The sequence below is a fragment of the Sebastes umbrosus genome, chromosome 4, assembly GCF_015220745.1.
Source record: "Sebastes umbrosus isolate fSebUmb1 chromosome 4, fSebUmb1.pri, whole genome shotgun sequence".
NCBI classification, from domain to species: domain Eukaryota; kingdom Metazoa; phylum Chordata; class Actinopteri; order Perciformes; family Sebastidae; genus Sebastes; species Sebastes umbrosus.
In genome coordinates, this window is record NC_051272.1 from 18,954,396 (window position 1) to 18,975,481 (window position 21,086).

Here is a 21,086-nt window from a genome sequence, read left to right on the forward strand (position 1 = left end):
GGACAATCATGCGATTAATAGCCACAAAATATTTTAATCGATTGGCAGCCCTAGTATGTACTTTTGGCCTTATAGTGTAGTTTCAGGTGTTACCACAGACAGACAGACAGCTGGTTCCTGATGCCGGAGACAGTAGTCAGAGCAAGGGTGTCACTCTCGCTCTCTGATGCAAACACTTTCTCTGACGCACACACACACACACACACACGCACACACACACAGATCTGAGTTAACCTTTAGGCTGAATTCTGTCACTACCTCTTAACTGGGCTGGGATTTCAGTAATACAGCTGCTCAGACTAAGTGAGTCATCATTTGAATGTTGCAACATCTGAAAAAAAAAAATCAGCCCTGATGTTTAATCTCACACAATAAATAAAACATATTGTGCAGTTTATAATACAAAACGTCCCCTCACTTCACCAGAATAGTTACGTTATAGAAAAGTAACTACTTTATAGTGGAAAAGCATAATTAAACAGCTAAATGAACTTTTGTGACTCGTCGTGTCTGTCGCAGTCAGACAGTTGGCCCCCCGCCTCTGTACACACCCTGAGGTGTGAACCTCTACTTTGACTCATCTGTCTTTTGTGTATATAATTGTAAGTTTCAGGGCGGCGACTGTGGCTATAACTCTTAATACTTTCTAATATTCTCACCAGATCACCAGATCAGATCACTTGATTAGACGAGCAGGTTCATCAGAGAGAAGAACACCTACAATCACAGCATCAATGGTAATGGTGAGTCAAAACATGTGATTTTATTTTAGATATTTATACCAGATTCATCTGTTTTATGCTGCTGTTTGAATTATTAAGTTAAATTAATTTCACTGAGAATGTTATCTCAGACTCACTGAGATATTAAGCGCCTGTGTGTGAAGCTGTGATTGGTTATTTCTATTTAAAAACATGTTGTGACAATGAAGGTGAAGTTAGTGTGAACAGATCTGAAAGGAGTGTGAAGAAATATGTGATTTTTCAGCTCAATGAGGAGCTGATAGGCAGAGGAAGGATGCTTCTATAGATCAGATATCAGTGTAAACCTGTCGACTTTGGGGAAATTAAATCCTCTTTTACCCTCGAGGGACATGATTGGCTGACTGATATCTTTTAGACAGGCTGCGGTTCACCTTTGTCTGCTCAGATGCACCTAAACAAATGAAGCAATTTGGAGATTTCTGCTCCATCAAGTGACTCTTTTTAGCCCTACAGCCTGTATCCAGACAGGTAGATGCCACAGACATGCCGCAGGTATCATGTACGACTCCCACGTTTCATATCACTTTTCATATCTGCGGCTGCAGTGACTCACAGTTGTTGCTAAGCTCAAATAAAACAAATCAGCTCAAACTTAGGTGTGGCTCCACCTTAATAACAGAGCGTGACTGGGCCACACCTCGTAACAGTCCTCCATTCATACGTAACGTCATTGACAAGATTGAACTTAACATCGGGACAATATGTGAAAACATGACAGACAAAGACATAAACAACTACTTAGAGCTCGAAGGTTTTTACTGCTGCACACTGAAGCATTACGTTTATGGGTTTAATACATGTATTAACCTAATTACTGCAGATTCAAAAAGAACAACAAAGTCCCTGTTAAATAAACACATTTTATTTGTATAGCCCAATATCACAAATTTGCCTCAGGAGGCTTTAAAATCGGTATAGTACGGTATAACACTGTAAAACTAAACAAGTGGTGGGAAGTACTCAGATATTTTACTTAAGTAGCAATTCCACAGTGTAAAAATACTCTAAAAGTGCTAGTAAAAGTACACAAGTATTAACATCAAAATATACACTAAGTACCAAAAATAAAAGTATTCATTATGCAGAATGAAAGATATTGCTGTATATCACTGGATTATAAATAGTGATGCATTAAAGTTCTTATTGATTTTATTTTTTATGTGGACAAATAATTAAAAATAATAATACATTCACAGAGCTTTTAGAGAGGTGCGGAATAAAAGTATAGCTTTTCCTAAAAAAAATAAAAATATTATGATTGTGAATTAATCACTTTAATGTTGCCGCAAAGATGGAGCTAATTACAACTCATATGCTGCTTAATCCATAATAATACATCATCACACACTCCACACTGCAGGAGAGTTAGTTTAGCTCTGAGAATATCTAGTGAATGTACAGTGGACGTTTGTGCAGAAATAACTGCTGCAGCTCCTCCAGACCAACAGAGGTTTCCTGTGCCTTGTGAAGTGACGGGGCTCCGCAGTGAGAAACGTTATCGTCTCTGACCGGGTGCCGGTGTCTCCCTCCGTCGGAGACTATAACGTTTCTCTTCCTGCTTCAGCCCCGGAGGCTGAAGCAGGAAAAGCCAACACTAGGATCAGCAGTGATTCATGGAGAGACTTTCGCTGGTCAGCTAACATTACTGCCAAGCAGGTGAAATATAGAGTGATATTGTGGTTTTAGCTGACGTGTGTCGCCTCACAGTGTTGAGCGATGCTCGTTAGGTATATTTAGAGCGAGCAAGCGCGAGCCCGACGCTGACTTTCGTTGACTTAACGGCCACAGGTGTCGCTGTTAAGAAGCATTTCTGAAAGTTACAAATAGTCCCTTTACAGTTTTTCTCAATTGTTTACACACAAATACTGGTACTTGACACACAATGACCACAACATGTAACTCATGCACCAACCCCCTGAACCAATTCTGCTAAACTACAAGCACAATTCCTGCTTTACACTCAAATTGCAGTTCTAAAACACACTTTTTTCAAAACACTACACACAATTCTCTGCATTTGGCACAATTTTCATGAAGAAAATCTCGTTTTCACAAGGAACACACTGTCATTCAAAATTCTAAAGTCAATTGCCCTACTATGCACACTGACTCATCACATGGGCAAACACCTGTCACACAGTGTTACAATTAGCAATCAGAGCTTTAGCATAAAAGGGCAAACATTGCTTGTGATGTGGATGAGGTGCTGTGGCCAGACCGAAACAGAAGAGAGGATGCAGCATAGTTTTTTTTTTCGTTTTTTTTTACTGTAACTGTATACAGTAAATTCCTCTGTTGTTTTGTATGTAGACCACTGTATGTGCAACTTCGTGTTGGTTGGGATGTACACTGTGTACATTGTTTTTGTGGGGAAAATAAAATATATTTGTTATCGTGTATTTGTGTGTTCTGAGTATAAAAACAATATTCTAAAATATTTTACAACACACTTATGTATGTACTGTCTGTAGTAAGTGTAACACTGAACAAAAAAAAGGCCTAAGTCATTATGATGAATGGAGAAGAAGTGTTTTCCATTCATCATAGTGTTTTACATTGAGCACATCAGTGTTCAACTGGTTCTTATAAATGTCTATTCATATGATGGTTTGTGTGTGTCATTTGAAAACAAAATACCATTTTGAGAAGAAATAACATTGTTTTGAATGTAAAGTTTCATTTTGCAGGAGAATTGAGGGGTTTTGCCCATTGTGTGTGTGTTTTTTGATTTGTGTGTAGAGTTCTGAGAGTATGAGGCATGCTTTCAGAAAATGTGTGTAAACAATCGAGAAAAACTGTAATAAATAAAATGTAAACAAAGTTGCACTTGAGGTGTAAATTGCATCAAGGATATATTGCACAAGAAGAAGAAGAAGAAGAGGGGCAGGTGTGAGTCAGGTAGGTGCTGAGGTCTCTGACTGAGAGGCTCCACCTCCTGTTGGTGTGCAGCTCTGCTCTCTGTGAGCCTCTCTCTCTCTCTCTCTCTCTCTCTGCTCTCTCTCTCTCTCTCTCCTCCCTCTCTATCAACCTGTCCTCTCCTCAGTCTCTGTCAGGACGCACTACACTTTGCGTCTCTCGCTTCTTCCTAACTTTCCTCCACCATGAGCGTCATGGCCTCAGAGAGCGTGTTTTTGTCCGCCTTACAGCCCAACACCTCGGTCACCACCTATGCCCTCCCGGCTGAGATCAGCCTCGGTAACGGAGGAGGCACCATGTCGGACGAGATGTCCCGAGCGAAACGAGTCCACCAGCAGGTCCAGATGAGACTGGCCGAGTCCAAGCACACACTTCCGCGTCAGAACGGATCGTCCTCGCAGTACGCCATGTCAGGTAAACATTAAAGTCTCTGTCTGTCTGTGCGCTCACTTTCACCAGGAACTGCTTTGTGTTTTTCCTTCATGACAACAATAATCAGTATTTCCGTATGAAGAGGTGTGCTGGAGGTGAAACCACTCAGGGTCCTCCTCACCTGACTGGTTTTTACAGGTACAGGTGCAGGTGTCTCACTATAGTCAGTTTATAGCCTAATAATAATAACCTGACCACAGATCTGTTATAGACTGGAAATTGAAGCTCTTATCTGACCAGTCTGTCCTGTCACATTATTTGCTTTGGCTTTACTCCAAATAAACTGATATAAGATATAAGATATTTGGGTTCCAGTGAGGAGCTGTGATATTAAGCATCAAACACTGGACATCCCATATAGCAAAACTGTGATATTCCTCTTTAAAGCCTATTAACAAAGTTTAAACCCCTCCTTTCTTATTCCCTTTTTGAATCACACCACACAATAGATTCAGATACCTATCAAGTATTCTTATTTTTTTTTGTATTAATCTACTGAATATTTTTCATTAATTGATAAATAAGTTGGTGCAGAGTTTCCAGAGATCATCAAATATCTTGTTTTGTCAGATTGTCAGTTTAAAAACCCACAGATATTTAACTAACTATCATAGAAAGACAAAGAAAAGCAGAACATATTCACATTTAAGAGGCTGGAACCAGTGAATCTCTGTTTAAAAAACGACAAACAAAAAGAGTGGGTAATACTGATTTTTTTTTTGTTGCCCGACAAATTGATTATTCGACTAATCAGTATTTATTTTACTGGAACCAATCTCATAATTCCCTCAAAGTGACTCAGATCAGTGGAGTAGCTTTACTTGCATGCATTAATAAGCCTGCTGTGGGTGTTTTTGTTTGTCCCTGCTGCATTTCTGTGGACCAGTTCGTCCTCAGCTCATCTGGGAATTTGTCCACTCAGCTGCCCTGCAGGTTCGCAGCAGCATGAAGCTGAATCCTCAGTGGCGATCTTATGTGGTGTACCTGCACATGAGAAAGGGTTAATGTGTAACAGGCTCAAACAAGAGCTGCTTTCATGAACTGCCCTGATAGCAAACCAAGGTGAAAGCCTCCCTCTGTGGGATTGGGTTTCAGGTCTTACTCAGCTCTAAGAGGTGAGGGTTGAAGAGATACCAGAGAGATGATGCTGTCGTGAGAACCAGCTGTTGTGTTGTCTGTTCAAAGACGTCATATTGTCAAACGGTGTCTGTCTGAGGCGTCTTGGCACAAAGACAAAGTCTGTAAAGGTGGGGTTGTTCTGTGAGCAGCAGTGAGACTCCCACAGGGGAAATTAAAGAGGACTTATTATGCTCATTTTCAGGTTCATACTTGTATTGTGAGTTTCTACTAGAACCTGTTTACATGCTTTAATGTTAAAAAAAAGTTAGATTTTTTCATACGGGCTGTGCTGTAGCGCCTCGTTTCACCCTTTGTGTGAAACGCTCTGTTTGAGCTCCTCCCCCTCCCGAAAAGCCCTGTCTGCTCTGATTGGTCAGCTGGCCCACTCTGTTGTGATCGGTCGATCGAACCAAACTCTTCGGACTCTGCTCCAGCTCCGCTCTAACTAGCTTTGTTTGAGGACGTGCCAAACTAGCCGCTAAGCAAATCTCTTACTTGGTGACATCACCATGTTACGTAAGAAAAGGCGGGGCTTCAAGCGAGGTGTTTCAGCCAGTTCAGGAGCAGCATTTCTGTGAGGGAGAGTAACTCCCTTTGGCGTGGGCTTTGCAACCTTGCAGACCTTTTACATGCACAAAAAAAACGCACTAGAGGAACGAGAAAAAGCGCAAAAGCATAAAGGGTCCTCTTTAAAGGAGAGCTGTGCAATAGTTTATTTGATTGTTACGACACATTTGATGCGGTTAAGGAGCTGAATTAGTGTTACACGTAGAGCTCCATACGTCTTGCGTTCGTGATCAAAACGTGTGCACCTGCTTGATGCACAAAGACATTCCTTCACGTCCCATAATTAATTGTGTCCCCCACAAACTACAGGGAGCAGCTCAACGTCAGCTTCTTGCTTTTATAACCTGTAAAATGTCCTTTGTTTGAATCTTTTTCTCACTCTTCTAGTTTGAGCATTTCCCCGAGGCGTCAACTGCCTCAAAAACATACTGTTCGTACAATTTAAGTGTCAGGAATGATGAGAGGCACACACGTCTGCTAAATAAGTCTGTCTCCATTGTATTTGTCAAACACTTCACTCAAACATGGCCACAATGTATGAAAAACAAGATTGAGCGACATGCTGTACACAGTTACCTCTGCCTGTCCTTAGCCCTGGGCTTTGCCGGGAGGAAAATACACAGTCCTAAAATGTTGCCACGTCATAGCCAGCGTCTTTTGAAACCTGTACAAGAGGGAGAGAAGACTCCCAACAACACAACAGGGAATGCTGCAATTTCAGTGGTTTGTGGTTTTAGAGGAGCTCATTATGAATGCATGAGGAAAACACCCAGAGGATTCAGTAAGGGATGCCTCCTCCTCTTCTGTATTTAAATGCTGCAATAACTGTGTATGTAATAACTGTGGCAAATTGGTGTTCTCAGGTGGGCAAGTCTCAGCAGAGAGTGAGAGAGTGTGTGTGTGTTTAAGTATTGGCTTTAGGACCAGAGTAAACTTTTCAAAAGACAACAGGGGAAAAGAAAAAAATCAGTTTTCAGGGTGTGTTTTCCGTGCGGTGCAAAGGTGTGTTGGGCGTAACCGAGGTTGGGTTGGGACCGCGGCCAAGACGTGTCACACATTCTCCTCTGCACCAACTGGTTTGGTGTGTGTGTGCGTGTGTGTGACTGCTTGATAGAAATGAAGCGTGAAGGTAGTTCACACCTGTGCTCTGCTCACATGAGAAAAGTAAAACCTTCAACATACAGATGCACATATACAGTCACACACATTAACCTTTCTTTGGTTTTTAACAATGATTCCTCAAAATTATTGTGTTACTTTTCTTGGCAGTTGCAGTCTGAGGTTATTAAGTGTTTGGGCTCCCTCAAGGCAAAGGGATTAGTTAGTTTTGAATCATGATCAGAGCGGCCAGGATTTAATACTGATCCACTCTGAGAACTCTGACTGCTGGTTACCCTTTTAGCCATGTTAGCACTTTGACCCGGACTGAAATATCTCAATTTGATGGATTGCAATGTCATTTTGAACAGATGTTCACGGTCCCCAGAGGGTGAATCCCACTGACTTTGGTGATCACCTGACTTTTTTTTTTTTTTTTGGTAAGCCGTAGACATTTATGTCCCCATGAGGAGTATTTGTAATAACTTTGGTGATCCTTTAACTTTTCATCATGCGTCATCAGTTCGGTTCGTCTTTATTGTCCCTCGAGGGGAAATTTGGTTTACAGGTGTGGCCGAGAACATTAAAATATTAATCACAGCAGTAACAGCAAACAACCTAGTAAAAAAAAAAGAAAGATGTATTTGTTTGTTAAAAATGTCAAACCGTTGTCATGGTAGCCATGATGAAGTGCTGCTGAGCAGTGCAGTCAAGTCAAGGTTCAGTGCAAATTAAGCACATTTATTGCACCATTATCATCAGGTCAGGTCAGTTTATTTTGCCCAATTCTTACACCAAATACCTGCAAAAAAAAATTATATTCTGATCAACCTCAGCTCAATTTTTTGTTTAGTGCTAATTAGCAAATGTTAACATGCTTAGAGCCGCTAGCATGGCTGCAGTCTTTTTTATTGTTAGTTTGCATCAGTGCTACGAACCTGCAAATTACTTCTCTGAATGTCAGTTTCTGCTTTTATGAAAGTAAATGACAGGATGGATGTAGAATTAATTCCTAATGATGAGAAATTATATAAACATAATTACACACTTAGGCCTAAGTGTGTAATTATTATTATTATTATGTAATTATAGATACTGTATGTATCTATGTAGGCCCTACATAAATACATACAGTATAATTAATAGGGTTCTGCTGTCAGCTGATGCCGACTTTTAGTCGATAAACTGGATTAAGCCTCACATGCCTGCTGTCTCACTCACCAGTCACCTGTCAGTTGACTCTGTATGCTGGTTTGAGAGCAAAACGTTCACACACAGTCTGAGCCGAGAGTGTCTTTGCGTGTCAGATGTGAACTGTTCACTCCGAGCGAAGGTGTAACCAGAGACATCAGACCTGCATGGTGACTGGCCGGGTCCTGCTGTTGCAGACTTTGTTTGCTATCGAAACTTCAGTGCAACAGGACACCTGCTATTCAGACTGTATGTCTTTCATGCAAATCATTGTTGTAAATTAAAAGAGGTGTTACACCTCGTCATGGCCGTCATGATGTGATTAAATCTACCTTCAATCTGCCATTTGTTACATCAAGACTTTGAATATTCCCATGTTTATAGTCAGTCTCAGTTATATTGAAATTAACTTATATGAGTAACAATTCATTAAAAAACAACAACCCAAAGAAATGTCTTTTTTAATTTGGAAACATGAGCTTGTAAAACTAAACCGGATTAAATTTTCTTTGGTTCTTTGATTGTATTGTTACGTGCAGTAACACCACCAAAGGTCAGGCTTGACTTGATGCTGTATTATTTATGTTTGTGGCAGAGCTCAATGATCAGTTGACACAGCAAACACTATGCAAAGTGTTCTTCTCTGGTATTGCCAGGATAGCCGACATTGTTCTGCTTCTACATGATTACAGAAGGACATTAAATCAATGTTTTGAGACATTTGAAATGATGAATTTGAAATAAAAAACTTCCCTACATTTTACTGAAAGGTGACCACGCAGCAAGTATAAAACCAAACCAGATGGCGTTTGTCAGCTGAGTCTACTTTTAGACAAATGGGAACTTCTTGCATGCAAAAAGTGAAACTATTTATTACCACTTCTGATGCGTACAATTTAACAAAAGTGCACACAGAACAAAAGATGAATAGCTCCACTCCAACATAACATGCTGATATGTGGGAATCTTATTTCAAGCACAACGAGACAGCGCTTTTTTGCAATCAAAGAGCTTCCAGTCGTCTTTGAGTTGTTTCTGCCTGGACTTGTTAGGAAGCGGGCCACTGTGTTACTACAGACAGTGATACTACTTCTTATTGAATAAACACATAAACTCTGTCATGAGTTTTTTAGTCATAAAATCCCCATAAAGTGCTGATTATCTAAGTAACTATTTAGCTAAATGTAATTTCAAGAGGTGACAAATAGACTTAGAAGTGCTTCTTCTTATGAGTGCTGTGATCACTCCTCCTGTTCATACTGGCCGTTAAAAAATGTGAACCTGTCATACATGTTACCGTTGGGACGAGGCAATATATTACAAACAGTTCACTACATGTTTTAACTAGAATGGCACCGAGTATGATTGCCCCCCCTCTCCAAAAAATGTCATTCAAATCCATCGCAGATTTTTGGAGTAATCCTGCTAACAAACAGACACACACACACAAACAAACAAACAAACAAACAAACAAACAAAAACCAATGCCGGTGAAAACATAACCAAGGGCCTTGAAGGAGGTAATTAATAGTTTAGGTTGTACTGTGTCAAAGAAAAGTTAGAAACTCAGGCTGCACTATCAATCAAAATTTTATCAAAATCGCAATATTGCTTCTACTGTAATTTTCAAATCGCAGGAGGAGCAATATTTGTTAAGGGGGATATATTATCATGCTAATTTTCAGGTCCATACTTGTATTCTGGGTTTCTACTAGAACATGTTTACATGCTTTAATGTTAAAAAAACACATTCTTTTTCTCATACTGTCTGTCTGAATATACCGTTAGGCACTCCAGATACCCAAATGTATGTGCACAAGCACTGAAAAAGTAGGGCCTGTACATGATATGTCACCTTTAAAGGTGAAATGCGTATCAAAATACTATTTAAAATTAAATATTGTGGTGCTTCAAAGATGTCCTGGCCTACACATCATATTCTACAGACTTAACAAAACATCTTTGTTTGGTACTGATCTCTGCAGAAATCACCCCATAATCATTTTATATGTTTTTTTTTATATGAAAATGAGAATAATGATGTATGTAATGATCATTCCCTCTTATAACGCAAATCATATCGCAATATCAGTCAACAATAATAGCAATTAGATCTTTTTTTTTTAATCGTCCAGCTCTAGTGGAAACCAGTTCTTAGTCTTCCAGTAAAGCTTCATTTTATTACAGCTGCTATATCAATGTGATATTGTATGTGGTATTCATCTGTTATTCTGTCTCTCTGCTTCCTCCCAGACTACGGCGGTTCTTCAACAATGAAATATCAAACCTATACCCCGGGCTACAGCTCTAAATCCTCCTACATGTACTCAGGCTCCAGAACAATGGTGAGTACCAGCTACAGCATTATCTCACTGTTTCAGCGTGTATTCACACATATCATGGAAATATTCAGTTGACCATGTAATGTGTCGTTTAAACACCGTCACTGACCCTCCGCTGGTGCCACAGCGGGTCAACCAGGACACAGCATGTGTGGTATTTCACAGTACGCTGTGATGAGATCAGCTTGGGGTTTTCAAGTCCACCCTCTAGATTCCTCCATTTTTGTGATTCAACAGGCTTTGTGCCACAGATGTTTGAGCTCTGGGCTTAAGAGAGACATGAAGTTGCATTTGAATTGCTTTTCAGTGTGTCTACATTTTATATTTTAGTCAATAATAAGTCCCTCCTCTTCTGCTTTTGTATGAGGAATTGAAATTTATATGAAAAAAAACTCAACAACTTAGGTCATGACCTTTGTTTCCTGAACGGTAGTCACATCCCTGTGATCAAATTTAGAAACTATTTCTGTCGATATGCTGTGACTCGCAACAAATCCACCTCCACAGTTCACTAGAATGAAGGTTACTCATTTGATTGTAACAGTTCCTCCTCTCCTCATCCTAAGGGTCCACGCATATCCACGAGGACGGGTTTCAGCAGCCAGTCTGCTGGCCCAGACCAGGTCCAGTTTCACAGGATCAGTGTCGGGGGAATGGGTGGCGCTGGTGGCGGTGGTGGTGGTGGTGGTGGCGGCGGCTTTTACAGAGAAGACATACGCCTGGGCGGCTACCAAGGAACCGCCAGGCAACAGAGCCGAGTGGACCCAGAGAGCTTCGTCATGCGGCAGCAGTCAGTGCAAATGAACCCCTGGATGGCGGATGGCAGCGACGCCGGCAGCATGGTCTCTGACCGTGACGCCACCTTCGGCCGCCAGTACGCTCACAGCGCAGTGAACGGCTACTCAACCCAGGTGAGGCAAGGAGGAGGCACCATGACCTTTCCGGCACCCATGCGCCGATCTCTCAGCGGCACTCTTTCCCGCGGCGGAGGGATGGCGGGAGGAGAGGTGGAGATGATCCAGCAGCATTCCTTCAAAGGCCCCGCCCACCGCACCATCAGCAGGATTGCAAACCGAAACAACCGGCAGAGCGTGGGCTCCATATCTGGGGGGCAGATGATCATGACTGGGCAGCAGATGTCCTCAGGTGGGAGCATCTACGGCGGAGGGATGGACAGAGTGGACAAAGGGTTCATGTCGGGTGGATTGGCCTCTGCTTCCCAGGGGAGCCTGATGCAGCGTCAGGGCACCATGTCCCGCGCCATGTCGATCAAAAGCATGCATAGCGTGGGCAGAGGCATGGACATCTACGGCGGGCAGATGGAGATGGGAGCCAGCATGGGCAACCTCAGCGGGTGAGAAGCTCACAAGACAACAAAGTCACCCGTTATTTCTGCTCACATTCACAACAGTGATGTTTTCATGTTGCATGTTTTCATAATATTACTGATCTTCAGTGTGTAATCTACTATTGTCAACAAATCCTAAGAAAAGACCAAAACCAAGAATGAACTGATCCTACTACTCAGTATTGTTTGTGAAGACAAAGCCTAATATACAATAGCTTAATTCCATGTGATAAAGAGCCTCTGTGCCTCCATTATCCCAAAACTACTGAAAACACATCAATGAGCCACACTTTGAATGACATGTCGCTGATGACGATGATTATTGGGCACGTGGCCTATCTTGAGTCAATCCCACATACACTGTCCTGCTGCCGTAAATACTCACTAGTGCACCAGATGTGTATTAATCTGCTGCTTAAAATAGTCCCCAACAAATGCTCTATTTACTCCAGTTTGTGTAACGATTACTAAAAACCACAAATTCCCAGGTGTTTTAGGAAATTACTGAGCTTAATTAAACTTGATATCTGTGAGCATTTTTTTAAGCTTCAGTCTTCAATAGGAACAAATGAAAACCACAGACAGGGTAAGGAGGTCAGAAAGTATTGAGAGATGGCCCTATAACACATTTTTTTGTTGGTCTTTTCATGGGATTTCTTGACAATAAGAGAAATATGGAATAATGCCAGCCTTATCATATAATCAGTTTATGATACACAATGACAGAGATGGCGGCTCTCGTCATTCTGGTGACTCAGTCTAACGTCTCATTCTTGAACGTCAGTGATATATTCTGGTACATATGACACACCAGTAGCCTACCATGGAGTCACAACATCCGTGTGTCGGGAGGTTTTAGTGACAGCGTTTGTGATGTGAACAGTGCATTTCACAAGAGCTGTAGATTTGGGAGGTGGCTCCGTAGTGGCAGGACTGGTTTTGGGTGTGGCAGCTCAATTTCAGGCCTCACATTTCACACATCCCACAACATGTGGTTAGAGGAGCGGATTTGCAAACCGCTGCAGTGTGATTTGGAGTCAACAAGCTGAATTTTTTAAACAAATCATCCATGAATTATTACAGTTGCTTTTCATTCAAAAAGACATATTTGTGCTACCATACATAACAGCAGGGTAACAACATAATTAAAATGTTTTAGATTCCTTGGTTAAATTTGTTCATTTGCTCCTTCGCTAGGATCAACTCGTTGGACATGCCCACAGCGGTGCAGAACCTGAGAGAGGACGACCATGACCTGCAGGTCCTGGGTGCTGCCTACATTCAACATGAGTGTTACAATGACAATGACGCCAAAAATGAGGTAGTTCAAACTGATAAAACTTGTGGTTTGAATTCCTCTGGGTGTTTCCTCTCTATGCAGTCCCTCCTTGAGAAACTCAGTCATGGGAATTGTTTTCCTTCAAGCGACAAGCGTAGGTGTCCATTGATGGATGTTCCCCATTTCTGGTGACATAAAGTAGCCTCTGTTTGTTTTCTGTTCTGGCATGCTCCAGTTGTTCCTCATGTTTGTCAGTTTTTATCATCACTGTACCTGGACTCTGCCCTGTACAGGCGTTGAATAGCATACAGTACAGTACAGTAGGGATTAAAACTCTTATCTTATGTGACAGATAGCTCAGTCGCTTGGTTTGGCCCTGTGCTTTTAGCTTGTTGAATTTATTTTCAGCTCTGAGGATTGTGAGCTGGTCTAGAGTCAGTGTTTAATGAGTTTTATGAAAAGAGATCAAGAGGATTTTATATTAAAAGGCGGTTAGCTTAGCTTAGCATAAAGACTGGAAACGGAGGGAAACCGCTAGCCTCATTTAATGTTTACCATACAGACGTGAGAGTGATATCCTTCTCATCTAACTCTCGGCAAGAAAGCGAACAAGTGTAGTTCCCAAAATGTTGAACTATTCCTTTAAAGCCCCTACTGTATGTCAGAATTTGGCAACTCCTAGTGGTGACCCCGGGACCCTCACGTGAATGGAATAAAAATGAAACTGCACCAAAGAAAAACCTGAAGTTATAATACTTTTAAAGATGCTATAATCACACGTGGGGCTTTAATTCATGAGAAGACTGTTTATATTTTGTTTTAACCTAACGAAAAACCTTGAATCCCCTAACCATTGGAAAAATGGAGTTACCCAAACATTAAATATCCTAAGCAGAGCTTTTTTCCTGCCACCCTGTCTCTCTAGGTGCGTCGCCTGAAGGGCATCGGCGAGCTGGTGAAGCTGTTCAACTGCGACAACCAGGAAGTGCAGCGTTACGCCACCGGCGCCACACGCAACCTCATTTATGAGAACATGGACAACAAGGTGGCCCTGATCGAGGAGGGCGGCATCCCACAGCTGGTCGAGGCACTTAAGGAGCCCGACGAAGAGCTCCACAAAAACATCACTGGTAAGAAAATCATTAGAGAGGACCTATGTTGCTTATTTTCAGATGCATACTTATGTATTACGTACCTACGTATTTTAGGTTTCTACTAGAACATGTTTAAATGCTTCAATGTTAAAAAAATGCTTTATTTTTCTCATATGGGCTGTGCTGCAGCACCTCTATTCACCCTCTGTCTGAAATGCTCTATTTGAGCTCCTGCCCCCCACTAGCCGCTAGGCAAATATGTTACTTGGTGACATCACTACGTTACGGAAGAAAAGGCATTTTTAGGCAGTTCAGGAGCAGTGTTTCTGTGGGGGAGAGTATCTCCCTTTGGCGTGGACTTTGGGCTTTGTAACTTTGCAGACCTTTTACATGCATAACAAAAACTATATAACACACTAAAGGAAAGGGGAAAAGCACAAAAGCATAACAGGTTCCTGTTAAAACAAAAAAAAACATGACACAACAAACAGAGCTGAGCTCTTACTGCTTGTTTTGGACTTTTTCCTCGAGTAGAAAATTAAAGCAAATTAGTTAGTCTCAATGTTAGGATGCAACATGATCTCGGCAGTGGTGTCCTTGACATTCTTTGGGCAAACAGTAGCCTTTGAGGTTGATATTATTCAGCAGGACGGTGGAAAGCTGTAACTAGACACTTTTGAGCATTTGCTGAAACTAAATTCTAGTTTCATGTTTTCAGAGGAGATGTGAGAAACAGTATTATTTCTTACAGTAGAGTGTTTCTCAGTACTCAACACGATGTCTGTTTGCCATTCACAGTTCAAGTCTAAATAAGTTTTGTTTCCAGTTGACTCAGCCTCGTCAATCCGTCAGCACTCACACATTCTCACACGTCATTATTCACAACTATCCGTAGTCAGCTAAACTGGCAGTCATACTTTCCCAGAAAATGAACACTGGCTGGGAATTTAGAAAACGGATGTTGCAACTCTGACTTTTTAGTGTAGAGATTTGCATGTCATGTCTGGTTACACCGAGTAGGAGGTGGATGAGGTGGAGCTGCAGTCCTTTCTATAGGGAGTGGGTGAAGAGTGGGGTGATAAGGGAGTGTGTGGGAGTTGTCTGGACCTGTGGACTAACTACCGCTCCCTTTTCAGAATGATGGCCTTGTCACTCTTTCCTTTGAGCCGTTAAACCTTGATTTGTATCTGTTGGGTCGGGGTGAAAGTGAGCAACTGTACCTGTGCACCTTTTTCTGGGTGGAGAGGTTTTTTCTGACCCACATAGCGCCAAGTAATGTTTTAGCTTCACTGCTATTTGAGTTTCTCTCATAGGTTTTGAAAGGAATTTATATGTCCAAATTCCACATTTTGGGAAATACACTAATTTGCTTTCTTGCTGAGAGTTACATGAGAAGATTGACACCTTTTTCCTGCTGGTTTCATACTGAACGATGGTACTGATCTTCTCATCTAACTCTCGGCAAGAAAGCGACTTCCCAGAATGTTGAACTAAATCTTTTAACTGAGATTACCGTAAAACATGAAGTAATCTAAGATTGAAGTTAAAATGTCCACTAGTCCTGACGTCCAGGTTGAGAAATGAAACATTAAAGAAGCTACAGCATAAATGTGAGTTTTGCTGACTCTCCCCTGATGTGTATGTGTGCAGGTATCTTGTGGAACCTTTCATCCAAAGACAACCTGAAGGAGAAACTGGCCAGAGAGACACTTCCTGAGCTCACTGAGAGGATCCTCATCCCCTTGTCTGGCACCGGAGACTCTGAGGTCATCCAGCAGTCGCCCTCCGAGGCAGACATCTTCTACAACACCACAGGATGCCTCAGGTGCTCCTCACTTATCTATGTCTTCCCTCTGTCGTTGCAGCAAGCTCCTTAAAAGTTAAAATGTATTTCTCCCTGGCTCACCTGCGTCGAATTTTTCTCCCATGAACACATTTGCATTTTGGGAACTTGTTCTGGCAGCTACCACACCCATCGCTTTTCACTGTTGTTTGCTAAAAAGCCTGCGTCACTCCAGCCTCCAGTTGGTTTGGCTCTGCTCTGTTTATGTGCACCGTTGAGGGGATTTATCTCCAAATTAATTGCCATTTGGGGGATATCTGCCATGCTCCCTGCATGGTTATTATCATGTTGTCGTGAGACAAATGCTTTGGTGCGGCACAGTGCCAGAAACTCACTCTCAGGCCAATCTGTACTGCCATCTCTATTTGCACTTTTTGTTTAAAGTAATAACTGAATTTGACCTGAAATAGCTCTCTAACGTCTCACTCGCTCTGTGTGTGTTCAGGAATATGAGCTCTGTGAACGAGAAGACTCGTCAGCAGATGAGAGAGACACACGGACTGGTGGACTCTTTGGTGGGCTACATCACGTCCTCCCTCGATGAGAACAAGGCAGAAGACAAGGTAAGACAAGACGAGATAGAAACCTCTGTTTCAGTTCAACCCAAGGCCTGTGTATTTATTTGTCTATGTGTGCATTTGTAGGGGGTTGAAAACGCAGTGTGCGTCTTGAGGAACCTCTCCTACCAGCTCTACAATGAGATGCCTCCATCTGCTATGTTGCGCCTGGAAGGACCAACCAGAGGTCAGGACTCAGGAAAGGGCGAGGCCATCGGTTGCTTCACGCCTCAGAGCCGGAAAGCCAAAAACGTACGCACGCACGAGATTTACCCATCAGCGTTTATGTGTGCATGGACCACATTCATCCATCTCAACAGTGTCTTCTTGTGTCTTCCAGAGCAAGAACCAGGATCTCTCCACTTTCACCGAGGTCGCTCGGGTGCCAAAGGGCGTGGAGTGGCTGTGGCACCCACAGATAGTCGGGGTGTACAAGCGTGTACTGGTAGCATGCGAGATCAACTCCACCACCCGCGAGGCAGCCGCAGGAGCGCTGCAGAACATTACAGCTGGAGACAAGAGGGTAAGCAGCATATTCCCCTGTAAAAAGCATTCAAATGCAACTATCTAAGTGTGTCCCATATTTAAATTTTCTCTCTCTTTGCCCTGCAGTGGGCGTCGGTGCTGAGCCGGGTGGCTCTGGAGCAGGAGCGCACGCTGCCGGTGATGCTGGACCTCATGCGTACCAGCAACGACGTGGAGCTGCGCTCTCTCACAGGCTTCCTCCGTAATCTGTCCCGCCATGCCAGGGATAAGAATGACATGGGTCAGTCTCTCTTTTTAATCCTGGTTAGATATAAATAATGTGATGCCTGTCAACACAGTATACCTACTGTATATTCTGTAAAATGTGTCATATCACGAGATGACGCTCTACTCACCAGTAATGCGTCACAATGTTAATGTTGAAAAGTAAATACCACAGAAATTATAGTATTTAAATATTTTACTTTGAAAAGCATTTATCTGAATTTACGTGGTTTGAATTCCCTCCTTCTGAATTTTCTTTTGTGAGGAGGTCATTTTAGGTCTAATTGCAAATTATTATTATTATTTTTTTACAAGATTCACAAATTCAGATCAGTCAAATTCTGACTGAATAATTCAAGTCACGTAAAAAAAAAAAAAAATTGCTCAATCTCGATGAGTTAAATTAAGATGATATTTAAACTTGAACATCTGAGATACCCAGGATAACCAAATAAAGAATGGAATCAATCAATCAATCTTCTTTCTATAACATATTAGATATTAATTATTGAAAGTGCAAAACAAATAAAAATACAGAAAATCTCTAATGTGAAATAACTAAAGTGTTTGAACTTTGGCAGAAATATGTGTTAATGCAGGATCCTATTGCTAATATGAATGATCTGATTGTAAATATAGGTTTTCAACATATTAATCTTAACAATACGTATTGGTTATTGCAGCCACAAAGGTGGTGAACAACTTGGTGACCAAGCTGCCTGAGGACGGACACCAGAAGGAGCCGTCCAGCGAGGTGGTTGTCAACATCTGTGGCGTTCTCAATAACTTGGTGACCAGCAGCATTGTAGCCGCCAGAGACATCACCTTCTTTGATGGCCTGCAGAAACTGGTCGGCATCAAGAGCTCACATGACAGCAGGTGAGCGGTTTAAGTGGCGTTGATTAAACATGCTGTACTAGTTACCCTGATACAGACATTTGCATGACATTTGACATATTATTCTCAAACAAAGTTATTTAAGCGTTAACCGTGAGTGAATGTTTTGTCTTTCTAGCTCTGGAAAGATTAAAGCAGCCAAAGCAGCATCCACAGTCCTCAGCAACATGTTCCAGTACAAGAAACTGCACAAAAACTACAAAGAGGTAAGAGACTTAAGGGAGCTCTGCATGATTGATTGTATAAAAAAAAAAACTAAGGGGGAAAATCAATAATACATACATTATAATGCATCAGTTTTTAAATTAGTTTTTTTCTAATCGTCCATCGCAAATTTCAGCAGCGTTTTAAGTGTTAATCACATCCATTTAGATGCCTCAAAATGGATCAAATTATGAATTTTATGATTAAAATGATTGTGTATTATCGAACCGTCAAATCACACAGTAGCAGATTATAAACATGAGTAAGTATGTTGTAACTCTGACAGCACAGGTAGCCCTATAACAAATATCTTAACGCATTACCAGCTTATATTAATGTACAACTATACTGGACATTTTATTAAGGGACTTAGAAGTATTCTCCTCGCACATAAAAATATGTAAAAAAAATACACCAAAGTAAAACATGACCAACTTCATTTGAGCTCTTTTTTAGTGACAATGAAATCAGTTCAGTACAAAATCTCTGTCTCAAGAGTCACCTGGAGTCTAATATGACAAGAACAAGTTACATTCTGTCTGTCGACTGCTCAGTGGAAAAGTCCCACCGTCATTCTTCTGTGTGTGTGTGTGTGTGTTTGTGTGCCTGAGCGTAAAAAACAGTGAGAGTGATAGAGATTGTGTGTGTGTGTGTGTGACGAATGACATTCCTGTCTCTCTGCAGTTCTCGTCAGTTGGGTGGCGCGAGTTCAAAACCCATATATCTCTGACTATTCACACTGCTGCTCTTTCAACACACACACACACGCACGCACACACACACACACACACACAACCAGGCGTGTCCACGTCTTGGACCAGGTACTGTACGCTTGCTGCCTTTGTGCAGATCACGACATGCCCCTCCCGAAGGGCGCGGTGTTCATCTTATTTCCTAGCGAACAAGTCCGAACAGATCAAAAATGCTTTCAAGCTCGTCTTACGTACAGTTTGAAATTTAATCCTCATACCTGCACCACCACATTACAAAATATATGTTCATACGCAAACAATTAAGCTCTTTAAACACTGAACTGCGTAACTCTGAAATGGATTGTGTTGTACCCTGAGTTCAGAGGTCACTCCAGGTCAAATTTCAAAATCAATGGAGCTGTGGCTCTGTGGTGTACATCATAATTCATGTTTGAACAAATACTTAAAGCTCAGCCGTCAGCATGTTGAGAGCTGTGCAGAAGCAATAGAAATGTTCCCAATCTCGCATTTAGCACCTTTAAATTAAATGAATTTGTTCTGTGTTTATGTCATTGCAATGTCATGACTCTCTCTTGTTTGTGTCTTTGTCTTACAGAAAGGGTTTACAAGACCGGATTTTGCAGATATGTCGATCTAAGACCAAAGTTCACTTCTCCAACAGTGATCAGGCCTGCGCTCCACCAGCCTCCTGTGGAGTAAATAGACTGTTTATATTATCCAAATATAACGTAGGTTCAGTTTGAATCTGCCATACGTTGTGATGAGAACATGGACGCACAATGATGGAGGATCTACACGATGGAAAAGGACTTTCTGTGTATTTTTAAAACTACGACGGACAGTTCAAGAAACGTGGACTAGTGATGGACTCTGATACAAATGTGTGCACCTTAACCATTTACTCTCTTTGTTTGAACACTGTATGTTTTAGTTGGAATCAGGGATTTATTTTCTGTCAGAGTAATATGTATTCAGCTGTTTGTGTTTCTGTTTGAACAACTGTTGATGGACAATATGGTGGACACTCGTGCCTTATCTCCTCACTGTTGCACCTCAGTCACAGCATGAATGCAACTAGTGTGGTACTAACATGGCATTTTTGTAAATATCGCGTCTTCTTTTACACAGAAATCAAATATTTTATATATTGCTATGTACTTTGTATTTGTAGTTTTTAGATAAATAAATATGTTTATAAATGAGTCAAATTTATAACATACAGTTATAATTGAATGTAAACTACAGGAGATTTATAGGAATTTGGATGTTTATAATTTTAGATTACAAAATCTGGGGATAATGAATGATTGTGCCTCCAAAGTTGACTTTTGTACTTAGTTGTGTGCTTTTTAAACTTGCGAAATCTCAGTCTTGTCATACAAAATGCTGACATTTGTAATCGCTTTGTCAAGCAGAACTCATGAAGTCCCATTATGTCTGTTTATTGTACTTACACACGGGTTATAATCTTAACTATTCAGAACAAATACAATGTTTGTTTTGTATTTCAGATCTTATTGATCTTAATCTAACACATTCACACCCCATTTAAACCCATTTAGATTGGCAACAATACTATTTTAATTCTATTTGTGGAATTTGTAAGTATTAATACAAAAAGTTTAGTTCAAAACTCAGATTCAATCTTTTGAATTATTACTGCTCTGTGGCATAAATGGTGACCTTGTGTTACTGTGTGGCTTCTGACTGTTTTCATATTTGCTTTTGTGTTGTGTACAGGCAGATGTATCATATGGATATTTTTCAGCTAATAAAGAGAAAGATTTGGAAGTGAAATGTCATTTTTTTAGCGTTTCTCACGAGTGCGCTGCAGCTTTTGCTGTGACTGCAATAAGAGTGACACTAAAGTGGTGAAATGTCGGCCACTCCCTGTTTACATATTTGCTCCTGCTCAGACAGGAACAATACCAGACCTTCCCTGCTGCACCCTTATTTGGGCTCTTATTTAATC

The 21,086-nt window shown here is 41.3% G+C and overlaps 1 protein-coding gene across 3 annotated transcripts; it reads left to right on the forward strand.

Moving 5' to 3' along the window:
- The first annotated feature begins 604 nt into the window (after positions 1 to 604).
- pkp3a (plakophilin 3a) lies at positions 605 to 20,905 on the forward strand. Of its 3 annotated transcripts, none has more exons than XM_037768184.1 (14): positions 605 to 743; positions 3,911 to 4,094; positions 10,341 to 10,432; positions 10,996 to 11,783; positions 12,975 to 13,098; positions 13,982 to 14,186; positions 15,801 to 15,975; positions 16,439 to 16,556; positions 16,638 to 16,802; positions 16,891 to 17,073; positions 17,163 to 17,316; positions 17,984 to 18,179; positions 18,316 to 18,403; positions 19,710 to 20,905. In XM_037768184.1, the coding sequence occupies exons 1-14, from the start codon at positions 735 to 737 to the stop codon at positions 19,749 to 19,751; spliced, it is 2,523 nt and encodes an 840-aa protein (XP_037624112.1). In that variant the 5' UTR covers positions 605 to 734; the 3' UTR covers positions 19,752 to 20,905. The 3 variants fall into 3 exon arrangements, with proteins under 3 accessions (XP_037624112.1, XP_037624113.1, XP_037624111.1); XM_037768185.1 differs by having other exon boundaries at positions 628 to 737; XM_037768183.1 differs by lacking the exon at positions 605 to 743 and having other exon boundaries at positions 3,762 to 4,094.
- The last annotated feature ends 181 nt before the right edge of the window (positions 20,906 to 21,086 follow it).

Coding starts and splice junctions, on each gene's coding strand:
- pkp3a (XM_037768183.1), top strand. CDS start 3,866: ATGAGCGTCATGGCCTCAGAGAGCGTGTTTTTGTCCGCCTTACAGCCC. Junction 13,099..13,981: donor ACAATGACGCCAAAAATGAG/GTAGTTCAAACT, acceptor CTGTCTCTCTAG/GTGCGTCGCCTGAAGGGCAT. Junction 17,074..17,162: donor TTACAGCTGGAGACAAGAGG/GTAAGCAGCATA, acceptor TTTGCCCTGCAG/TGGGCGTCGGTGCTGAGCCG.